This window comes from Tursiops truncatus, chromosome 21 (genome assembly GCF_011762595.2).
Source record: "Tursiops truncatus isolate mTurTru1 chromosome 21, mTurTru1.mat.Y, whole genome shotgun sequence".
NCBI classification, from domain to species: Eukaryota; Metazoa; Chordata; class Mammalia; order Artiodactyla; family Delphinidae; genus Tursiops; species Tursiops truncatus.
The window spans coordinates 9052746-9064995 of NC_047054.1; the positions used below are offsets into that span (position 1 = coordinate 9052746).

The window sequence follows — 12250 nt, forward strand, 5'->3', positions numbered from 1 at the left end:
AGAGAAGGGTGTAGCCATGGGTGTATAATAACAATATAATGATAGAATCTTCAAAAGTGCCTGGAGGAAAAAAAGGCAGAGAGAGAGAGAGAGAGAGACAGAGAGACAGAGACAGAGACAGAGACAGAGAGATTGTTGTCCAAGAGAGAAGATCTTCATGAGATCTTCATGAGAGCTAACCATGAATGCCAAGAGGGTGAAAGAAAAGTCTATTAGAAAGTATCAATTTGATGAAAGGAAGAACTTTTAACGGAGAAGTCTTCCGTGGTCTGCTTTTAAATAGGCGGTGGGTGTTTTTTTGTTTTTGTTTTGTAGTCGTAGTTGTTTTTCCAAGAGAGTATATGTGTGTGTGTAAAACCTTTGGAATAACTTTCTAGAAATATTTGTATGTAAATATGTAACTATTGTGTGTGTATATGTACATGCTTGTGTATCTGGTATACATATATCTGTGTATGTCCATGCACTTACATAGCTCTTTTTTTCATTGCTTTTTCTATTCTTCCAAGGTAAGGACTACCTTTTACTTCCGTTGTTATCTTCTTCAGTGCCCCAAATAAGGCTTACGGTGGCAGCATTAGAAACTCAATGTAAAATATGTATATATATTCACAAGACAGCAGATTTCACTACTAACATGAATAACACCCAATTAGAAATACGGCATTTCAGGAAAACTTCATTTGATCAGATTACTCTAGTTAATTTTGACAAAACAGAGATAAGTGAAGCACCGCACTCTGATTAAATGTCCACAAGAGCACAGAACTAGCACAGCTTCCAGATGACTTTCTCCCCAACTTGACAAGCAATGAGTCTCTTCAAAGTAACAGATTTATTAAATTCCTTAGTCTCCTTAGGGAGGTTGGGTAATTTACAGTCCGCGTTGATGGTATTAATGCTTTCCAGGTTCTTAGTCATCGCCGTTAAAGAGGTTTAACCACCAAGGAACCCCCAGAGATTTGTGTGATGATTTCCTAAAGACTTAAGAAGTCTGGCTTAATGTCAGAGAAGTGCTCAAAAAGAGCTCTCTGAGAAAACTGTAGCCTTTCCCAATGCATTTCAGAACACTATCTTGGTGACTCAAGTCTACAGCTTTCAATTTACATAAGTAAACAGATGAGTCACAGACACAGGGCGTGATGTTTGGGAAGAACAGTGTGCTGGACCCCTTTATGTCGCAAAGGAGGAAAGAGGAGCTGATGGAGGTTAAGTGGAAAAAGACGTTATGGATACATTCAAAATAGAATCACAGGATTTATGGTAAAGCTATTTGGAGAAAATGGAACAGCCTGGACGGTTCTATGTTGGCTCAAAGACAGTCGTCTTAACTTTAAGGATCCCATGAGAGATCTTCATTGATTGATTCATTCATTTATTTTATTTTATTTTTTTTGCGGTACGCGGGTCTCTCACTGCTGTGGCCTCTCCCGTTGCGGAGCACAGGCTCCGGACGCGCAGGCCCAGCGGCCATGGCTCACGGGCCCAGCCGCTCTGTGGCATGTGGGATCTTCCCGGACCGGAGCACGAACCCGTGTCCCCTGCATCGGCAGGTGAACTCCCAACCACTGCGCCACCGGGGAAGCCCTCAAGAGAATTCTTTATTAAATGAAGCTATGGACAAAGCTTAGGACAAGCCTTACCATTTCTGAGTGTGCCAGTAATCTGTGACGTGCTGGCTTCCATATTAGTCAACTTTCTTTAAATTTGCTTGTAATGAAGGAATGACTGACTTTGTAATATGATCTTTCTGTTAAATGGCATCTCTAAGGTTAGCCCCTGCGCTAAGGAAGGTGAGAGAACAGCTCACAGTTCCAAGGATAGGTCTTATATGGAACAATGACCTGCCCCCATATTCCCCCCAAAACAGAGGATGTGAATATCTGTTGCATTCACACAGCCCAGTCAAGAAATCCATGCATGTTAATTCACTCTGGAGTATGATTCATTTGCATGGCTTGGCTCTAACCACGGGAAATAAATTATATAATTGTTACTAAATCCTCACCTTTGATTCTATATAAAAGAAATCTGCACAGGAATTATGTATTTTTTGAATATATACACTAGTTTGATATACATCATCTAGTTATCTTCCTTACTCAATATTTTACAAACTGCCTCATATATAATAAAGCAAGAATCAGCAGACTATGGCCCACAGGTCAAATCTGGCCTATAAGCTAAGAATGGTTGTTACATTGTTCAGTGGCTGAAAAAACATCAAAAAAGAATAATATTTTGTTATGCAGAAAAATTACATGAAATGCAAGTCGTGTCCGTAAGTAAAGTGTTGGAACATATCACACAGGGCTGCTTTGGGGCTACAAGGGCAGAGGTGAACAGTGGCAACAGAGACGATGTGACTCATAAACCCTAGACTATTTCTATCTGGCTCTTTATTGTTCAAGTTTGTCCACTAACACAAAACTGACATGTTTTGGTAGGTAAGTATTTGGGAGATATGGCGGTGAAAGGGGGATTTGTTTATGTGCATTGCTAATGTTGATATGGAACTAAAATGTAACTCCACCTAGTTTTTGGAATCAGAAACACTCCAAGAGAATCTAATTAAGGATAAACAATATTTTTAAAGCAACACCAAAATAAACGTGGATTTCAGTTATAAAAATTTTAGTAAGTAGATATAGGTGAGCTGGATCAGTGTGAGTTTCTGAATCCAGAATTTACTTCTCTCTTGGCCATTGTCACTATTAGGCAAAGAGGTATGTGACTTTTTTCTAATAGAATTTGTAACGTAATCTCACCAGGAAAAGAAAGGTGGCGGAAGGAGCCTTCAAAAAAAATATTAGAATGATGAAATGTTTTTTGGAATCAGCCGTGTCCAGCTTCACCAGTCGGTGCTACATAAATCCACGCAAAGAGTAAGATCTGAGTAGTGTATTTCCTCTTACAGAAGATTATTTCAAACAGTGACACAGACACTGTTGCAATTGGTTCCAGTCAAGGTTTGGCTTTTCACTTTGAATGGATACTGCACGTTTTTAAACCTGAGAGTTGAAATTGAGCACCCTGACATCAGGAAGCTTGCCTACACATTTCACTGGATGCAGCTTTTCCTCCAGGTAAAAGTAGGAGTAACTAGGGAAATGCTCTACACAGCCCACCCGTGCCTAGCAAATTCCAGGCATAGAGTACGGTTTCCAGTTGTGGAAATCGCCAGCCAGCCCGCAAAGGGCCCCACCAGTTTCAGCTTCAGGGCAATTTGTGGATCCCTGACATATCATCTGCATGAATAAGCATCATTTTGAGAATAGTTTTACAGCTGAGATGCAAAATAATTATACAATGTGTAACCCCACGTAAGTAGCTTTAGGAGCATTTACACGTGCATCTGTACCATCTCTTTAAACACCTTGATCTAGGTCTTTTCAAGTCCAGTTTACAGACTGGAAAACTGAGGTTCAGAAAAGATAACCCAGGGATATAGTGCCTCAACTAGTGCAAGTGGAGCCAACACACAATCGTCTGTCTGAAGCAGCCAATCCAGTGGTACTTAGACCACTGTCCAGAACGGAATGCCTCACATCATCTCTAACCATCAAGAGCTCCTCTGCCTGAGAAGGCACGCACTCCTTAGTAATGACACAAAGTTTTCAATGGTAGGAAGTAAATGACTTGCTTTTTCTGACAACCAGAGCGCACATTGTAAGTGGACTGGATGTTTTCAACAGCTTAACCAGAGATTGATCCTGTCTTACTTTTGAAAGATTTAATTTTGTTTAATATACTACTTCACTCACACATGATTTTATTCCATGTTGAATCTCTTTGACAGTTCTTGTCACTAATCTCATAAACATCCCTCTTCTTCACTTGAGTAGGAAAGGCCCAGGTTGTGAATCTGCAGATGGGGCCCTGGAAACATTGGATGTTATCAGTTATCTGAGTCGACTTCAGGTGAAACCGAATTGCCAAGTGTTCAAATAGTGAAGGGCAGACTTGTATCATTTGCCTATCTTTTCCTTTTGTAATTCACTATGATCGAGGTCCTGATAAGAAGAAATAAGAGATCAAAAGAATATCTGCTCATTTAATCATCATTAATAAAGAAGAATCAAAACGTCCAATATTTGTGAAAGCCTTTATTCCATCAAGGATGAATATTGCATTTCTTTGTGGGCAAAGATGAAATTACCTGAAGTGCTTCAATGTGGAAATGCAGCTAATAAATGGCATCTGTTTTAGGCAACTCTACATAAAGACTGTCGGCGCTCAGTTGTAAAATCGGGTTTGAGATGGGACATTTGCGCTGCTGGTTTACAAGACAGATTTTCTTCATTCTCTCTTCCAGGCTGACGGGCATGAACCTCCCTTCTCCTGTTATCAGTAGCAAGAATTGGTTACGACTCCATTTCACATCCGACAGTAACCATCGACGGAAAGGATTTAATGCTCAGTTTCAAGGTAAGAAGGCTCCATCGTATAAGAAAAAAAAATGTATTCACACTGCATAAATGCAACTACCTGATTTAGCGACTTACACATAAGGGGACCTCAAAACAGACATGGCAGATTGTTTGTAGCCGGGTAAAACAGAGTCTGTAGTCAATAGTATGTAGGGTTGATTCTGAAACTTTCTCTTTCTCTCTAATTTCTAGGGTTTATTCCTGGGTCGTATTGTATAGTCTCCTATATGTTTCTAATAATCAATAATTGTTATCAGTACTGTGAAAAGGTTGATGGAAACTATTCCACATGCGTCTGCAAATAAAACTAGTACGGCGCTGTCAGAAAGCTAGATGCCGTGCCGAGCAAATTTCTCTAGCTTTCCCCAAATCATGGCCGTGAGAATGCCAGTTTCATTAAGGCAGAATTCCCCGAACACTTGCCACAGGGAAGTTGGGACCACAAAGTGAGGAAATTATGACAACCCCCATGCTCCAGAAACTAGCAGATCAGAAAGATAATTTGTAAACAGCTCCCATGAAAGATGGAACAGAAAGAGAATCACGGGAGCCACTTAAGGAGGTTTTAGTAATATTCCAACAAGTGGCTCTGAATGACTCCTATCTGAAACACATTTTAAAATCCGTAATCCTTCACTCTGTCCTTTTGGGCAAGAAGTTAAAAAAATAAGAGTAATCTTCAGGGATTTAAAGACAGATGATGCTGAGGAGGACACATGTGTTGAGTTTTATCTGCCACTGGGACCCTTGGGGCCTGTGAACCCTCATGGAATGTGCCTGACTTGGAGTCCAGGGACAATTTTATTTCACCAAAATGCATTTTATTCATAAGGAGCATTGTCCACCCCTCAGTTTCTTCCGATGCTGCTGGAAAGCCCTTGGATTGCAAATATACTGCCTTGAAGCTTGGTTAAGAGTCACAGCAATTTGTTTTCACTTATTCTGGGACCCAGGCAAGGCCAATCTTTTTCTTCCCATATCTGCCTTTGTGTGCCTTTATCTTTCAAGGCCACATATTCTAACTGTAGTTATAGGAGAAGAGGTATGGAAAGGACATATCAGTGGGGACTGGGGTCACTAGGTGATATAGTGGTGGGGGATGAGGGATACACCACTCAGTCTCGTAGGAAATTCTGAGTCTTCTCCATATTACTGCACATCAACAGATACATCTATCCCTGATTTAAAGCCATCGTAGATCACTATTTGGAATAACAACTGACTGATCAGACAGGCAGGTAGGTAGATCTATAGCATTATTTCTAAACTGGCGATTGATCTTCTCCAAAGGTCCTGATTAATTGATTGGTACGGAACTACAGAAAAATTTCTAGGTATCATCCTCTAAACCTGATCAGTGGATTTGGCATCTGTACCAGTGATTGGAAGAAAGGTGAAAAATAGAATATCAAGTTTGAAGATACTCTAAATTGGTAGATATAAGAAACAATTGTAATAGTTTAGACATATCGGCCATTGATGATATATATAAGCCGTGATTAGAAAAATCTGTACATAAGTCCCAAGAGATAAAAAGATGCAAAAATATAAGGAGGGGTAAACATGGCTTAACAGTGATACATGAGGAAACCTCTTCAGGCTGACTTTGAAGTTCAAGTCCAAGACTAAATGGGGGGAGGGAGCTGCCTTTTGTTTCATTCACCTCAGGCCTTGTATCACAGGAGGGGTCATGACTAAAACTGAATCCCAGCCGACCATACGTGGAAGGTCAGATTCAGTACCGGATGTCATCCTTTTGTGACCTAACAGAGAGCACGTGTCAACGCCAGGAGGGGAGGCATTATGAGAATTTTTCTTGCTCCTGAGGGCAGAACTATCACCCATGAATAGAAGCTACGGGTGGTCCTTCCTGCTGATTCTAGAACAAGCCTGAGGGCAGAGGAAGGCGGGAGGCAAGTGATGGCTCAGGATGAGCCTCTCAGAGCCCCTGGCAGCTGTCCCACTGACCACCTCCTCTGGACACCACTCTGCCCTGACTTTGCCTCTGAGAGGTCTCAATGTTTTCACTCTGAGGACAAATGAGGGGAAAGCTTCCTGTTCTGTAGGAAAGTGTGTTATTCCTATAAATTTCCCCTTTTTTTTTTCTGCCGGGATTAAACATCAGGAAGCCCCAATTTGTATTGTACTTTATTTCAACCAGACAAACTCAGGGGAAAAAACGCTGTTGTTATTACCAACACAATTGCTAAAAAGAAAAGCAGAGTAAAAGAGCAATCTAGAAAACCAGCAAGAACAATAATAATAGTGAAAACACACAGTGTCTACTAAAAGCTAGTTTAATATCTATGTAAATATTCTGTCTAAACCCTGGATAGCTAAAGCAATCTTGAGAAAGAAAAATGGAGCTGGAGGAATCAGGCTCCTGGACTTCAGACTATACTACAAAGTTACAGTAATCAAGACAGTATGGTACTGGCACAAAAACAGAAATATAGATCAGTGAAACAGGATAGAAAGCCCAGAGATAAACCCACGCACTATGGTCACCTTATCTTTGATAAAGGAGGCAAGAATATACAGTGCAGAAAAGACAGCCTCTTCAACAAGTGGTGCTGGGAAAACCAGACATCTACACGTAAAAGAATGAAATTAGAGCACTCCCTAACACCATACACAAAAATAAACTCAAAATGGATTAAAGACCTAAATGTAAGGCCAGACACTATAAAACTCTTAGAGGAAAACATAGGCAGAACACTCTATGACATAAATCACAGCAAGATCCTTTTTGACCCACCTCCTAGAGAAATGGAAATAAACATAAATAAACAAATGGGACCTAATGAAACTTAAAAGCTTTTGCACAGCAAAGGAAACCATAAACAAGATGAAAAAAACCCTCAGAATGGGAGAAAATATTTGCAAACGAAGCAACTGACAAAGGATTAATCTCCAAAATTTACAAGCAGCTCATGCAGCTCAATATCAGAAAAACAAACAACCCAATTTAAAAAATGGGCAGAAGACCTAAATAGACATTTCACCAAGGAAGACATACAGATGGCCAAGAGGCACATGAAAAGATGCCCAACATCACTCATTAGAGAAATGCAAATCAAAACTACAATGAGGTATCACATCACACCAGTCAGAATGGCCATCATCAAAAATCTACAAACAATAAATGCTGGAGAGGGTGTGGAGAAAAGGGAACCCTCTTGCACTGTTGGTGGGAATGTAAATGGATACAGCCACTATGGAGAACAGTATGGAGGTTCCTTAAAAAACTAAAAATAGAACTACCATATGACACAGCAATCCCACTACTGGGCATATATCCTGAGAAAACCATAATTCAAAGAGTCATGTACCGCAGTGTTCATTGCAGCTCTATTTACAATAGCCAGGACCTGGAAGCAACCTAAATGCCCATCGACAGATGAATGGATAAAGAAGATGTGGCACATATATACAATGGAACATTACTCAGCCATAAAAAGAAACAAAATTGAGTTATTTGTAGTGAGGTGGATGGACCTAGAGACTGTCATACAGAGTGAAGTAAGTCAGAGAAAAACAAATACTGTATGCTAACACATATATATGGAATCTAAAAATAAAAATCATTCTGAAGCACCTAGGGGCAGGACAGGAATAAAGATGCAGACGTAGAGAATAGACTTGAGGACACGGGGAGGGGGAAGGGTAAGCTGGGACAAAGTGAGAGAGTAGCATGGACATATATACACTACCAAATGTAAAATAGCTAGCTAGTGGGAAGCAGTGCATAGCACAGGGACATCAGCTTGGTGCTTTGTTACCACCTAGAGGGGAGGGATAGGGAGGGTGGGAGAGAGACGTAAGAGGAAGGGGATTTGGAGATATATGTACAGGTATAGCTGATTCACTTTGTTATACAGCAGAAAGTAACACAACAATGTAAAGCAATTATACTCCAATAAAGATGCTAAAAAAAATGTGGTATAACCACATAATGGAATATTACTCAGTAATGAAAAAGAATGGACTATAGAGAAATGCAATGACATGGATGAATCTCAACTGCATACAGTGTGTAGTTTTAAAAGGCTACACACTACATGATTAACCTGAATGATATTCTGGGAAAAGCAAAACTAAATAGAGACAGTATCAGTGGTGTCAAGGATTAAGGGTGAGGAGAGGAGCTGACTACAAAGGTGCAGGGCTGGCGAATTTTTTTTTTTAATATCATGGAAGCATTGTGCTTATTGTTTTCTGCTGATAGTTAATATGAGTCTTTACTTTTTGTTAAATTTTGTAGAACTGTATAATCAAAAGAGTGAATTTTACTGTATATAAATTTAAAAATAAAATAATGCCATGCTTCTGTATGATCACATGGTACTATCAGTATCTTATCCTTTACTCATTAAAAATGAATACTCAAAAAAAAAAAAAAGAAAATGTGGCTGTTTGAAACAGAGATGAGCTGTAAGCATAAAAGTCATCAGATTTCAAAGGCAGTGTGAAAAAAAATGACTATAAGACATTGTGCGTTGAAAAGATGATGTCTTTTTATCATTTTAAATATTTTTAAACTTTTTTAAGGTGTCTACTAGAAAATTTTAAATTACATAAGTGGTCACATTTGTGGCCCACACTTTATTTTATTGGGCAGCTCTGGTGTAAATATTTGAGCTTCACACTGAGATTGGCCATGCCTTTTCAACAGGACCGGCTGAAGTGATTTCTGGGATGTTAGGTTTAGTATGAGGATTTCAGACATTAGTAATCAGTGGGGTAGGTCGCTTGAGAGACTATGTGAGATTCTACCTAAGTCTTGGTTTAAAATTTTCGTTTATAAAGCAAAATCTCGGTAAGAGGTCAAAGTATATGCTTTACTACCATTTATTCTTCAATCTAAATGAGTTTTTCAGCTCCTTCCTTGGAAGTGAACAAAACATAGGGATTATATGAAATTTCCCAGTGATTGAAAGAGAAAGAATTATACTATGAAAGAGAAAAAGAAGAAAAGATGAAAAAAAGAAAAAAAAACATTTTTTTAAAAAGAGAACAAATAGTGAACAAATGAGGATTTTTTTTAAATTCACAAGATTGCCATGGACCAGCCTTTGACATCCTGATTAAAACCTGAGTGTAAGGGGACTTCCCTGGTGGCGCAGTGGTTAAGAATCCACCTGCCAATGCAGGGAGCACGAGTTCGAGCCCTGGTCTGGGAAGATCCAACGTGCTGCAGGGCAACTAAGCCCGTGTGCCACCACTACTGAGCCTGTGCTCTAGAGCCCGCGAGCCACAGCTACTGAGCCCATGCACTGCAACTACCAAGCCCACGTGCTGCAACTACTGAAGCCCACGTGCCTAGAGCCTGTGCTCTGCAGCGTGAGAAGCCACCGCAATGAGAAGCCCGTGCACCGCAACGAAGAACGAATGCAGCCAAAAATAATAAATAATAAAATAAAATAAAAATTTAAAAACCTGAGTGTAAGCTCCTAAGAGGCTTCTATGCTACTCAGTAGATGAGTGAGAACTACCTCTTCCTTAGTTCACTGTCTTTAGTGTCCAGAACAAGGACCAACAAAAGGTTTCAGATCTCATAGTGGTGATAAAAAGGAAGGGGACCATACCACACATGAGTAGATCCCCTCCTTAGTGTGAAGGAAGCTAACTCAGCTTATGCTCCCCACAAATTAAATCCTGACTGCATCGTAGGTGATACCATGATTAGAAGTTTTATTAGAATAATAGGTTTATTTTTAAAAACTTCCTATTTAAATATTTCTTGGAAAACCCCACTTGGAATACAATTTTCTTAACTGACAAAAATTCTCACAACCTGGATGTGAAGTAAGTGCTCTACTGAAGTAATTAAAATTATCATTTAAAACTTTTGAAAAAGCAGTGACTGTGGAAAACTAAAATAATATAAAATTTAAATTCAGTGAAATTAATACCTCTGTTGCATTTTCACTCTAGAAAAAGTGGTTCTATTTTTTGCAAATTCCTTTATATTTGATTCATTCAGTGACACCAGAAGAGTCCAAGAGAATTTTAATTACAAGTATACTGAAGATAAAAGTGAGTTCTGGCATTAATTTTTCTCTAGTTTTTAGAGAAATGCCATTATTGGTTAAAGACTTCTGTAGCATTGCATACCTCTTGAAGTTCTTCAACTTACCTGCTTCTCTGAATGGCCACTAAGGTAAAATGTCTGCATTATTTATTGCTAAAAAATTGAAAAAGAATAACATTATATCCCATTCTATCTCAATTGGCTATGAATTCTATTGCTATTGTCTTGATAAATATGGATCAATAACTTAATACTTAATAATACTCTTTGCACCCTCAGAGCCCTTTCAATGTTCCTTTTTCAGCTCCTTTATATGATTTGCAATTTTCTTTGCCTAGGAAACTATTTTCAAAGTCTTTTCTTGTGAAATAAAGTTATAACCCAGATGAGTCTTTAGGGATTACTCTTAGGCTTTATTTCATTAGCTAATTTTAATCTAATTAGTGCGAGGCAGGAAGCTTATAGTTTTGCATGTCCGTATAATTTTCTTAGCAACAGGTACTCAAGGAATGAGTAGATGTGGTCCTTTGTGCATTTTGACTAGTTAGAGTTTAAATGATAGGTATTAAAAATTTTTTAAAAACCTAATCAAACGTTCATAAAAAGCTCACTTTTTCTAGCTCTGTTGAAGAACCCATGCTCTCTTTTTTCTTCCTCTAGAAATTGTCATGTTTTATAGATGATGAGCAGGAAGTTTATTCATAGCAAGTTTAAAGTCATGCTCAAAACAGATTAGCTTAAAAAATAGCTCTGGGAAAACACATCTGTAATAAATCCTATTTCAAGTAACGTCAATAAAAAATATTTCTACGCAATAAACGTGAAGCCTTCCTCCTGTTCTATTAGTTGAGCCTTATACTTTATTACATTGAATCCAAGATGAGAATGTTTTCACATTTTAATGTCTCCAAAAGGAGGATCATGTATTTGGCACTACTTTGCCTTGGCCCCTTCTCAGTGGTATATAATTCTGCGTCCTATGATCAGCGGTACCTTAGATTTGATGAGGTACTCTGATGGTACTTGTTGATCTGACTGCAGGCGCTTCTCTTCTGCCAGATGTTAAGACTCTCTTGATACGACTTTGTCTCATTTCCTGCCCATCATTCCATCCCAGGGCCCCAGTGCACATGCAGAGTTCTAGAACCTTCTCCCACCTCTGCATGTGCCTGTCCTGAGGTGAAGAGCAAAGACAATAGAAAGAAAGGGAAACAAGAAATATTGGGGTCTTGGGGGAGTTATAATTGGTATTAATTAAATTTGTAAAAATAATTTAAACAAGAAATCATCTAAAATTAATATCACACCATATGGTACAACCTCACAATATAGGAGTTTAAACATTAATGGATTTAACTATGGACTGCAAGTAATCAGCAAGCATATTCATTTTGAAAGACTGAATAATGTAAATTGGCAGAAAGTTGAGCATCCACAGACTGAAATCGGCGTTTCTAAAAACAATGTCGGAACTTGGCCATATAAGTTTAAGATGACAAGGAGAGGAGACTGCCTGGAGGGAAAATGGTGAGGTAAGGGGGATGACATTCCTTATGGATCCAGCATCAGATACTTTACAAATATTTTTTTAAAACTTAAAACTGAAAAGACTTCATCACCAAGGTGGCAGGGGAGGAGGTCTCAGCCTCCGAAAACCAATAATATCCAACTACCCGTGAACAAATACACCTCTGGGAGAGCTCAGGAGAAGCAGCAGCAGCACAGCGGAGCACAAACCCTGAGAATAACCCCACGGAGAGGGCAGGAAGAAGTTCCGTTTTTCCTG

At 39.1% G+C, this 12250-nt stretch overlaps 1 protein-coding gene across 2 annotated transcripts in view; it reads left to right on the forward strand.

Annotated features, from left to right (window-relative positions):
* Nucleotides 1-12250, forward strand: part of CSMD1 (CUB and Sushi multiple domains 1) — a 1403311-nt gene that overhangs the window by 790303 nt on the left and 600758 nt on the right. For both annotated transcript variants that reach the window (XM_033848938.2, XM_073798556.1), the window contains exon 5: nt 4316-4428. In XM_033848938.2, coding sequence (XP_033704829.2) covers nt 4316-4428 — 113 coding nt within the window. The remainder of the gene's footprint in view (nt 1-4315; nt 4429-12250) is intronic.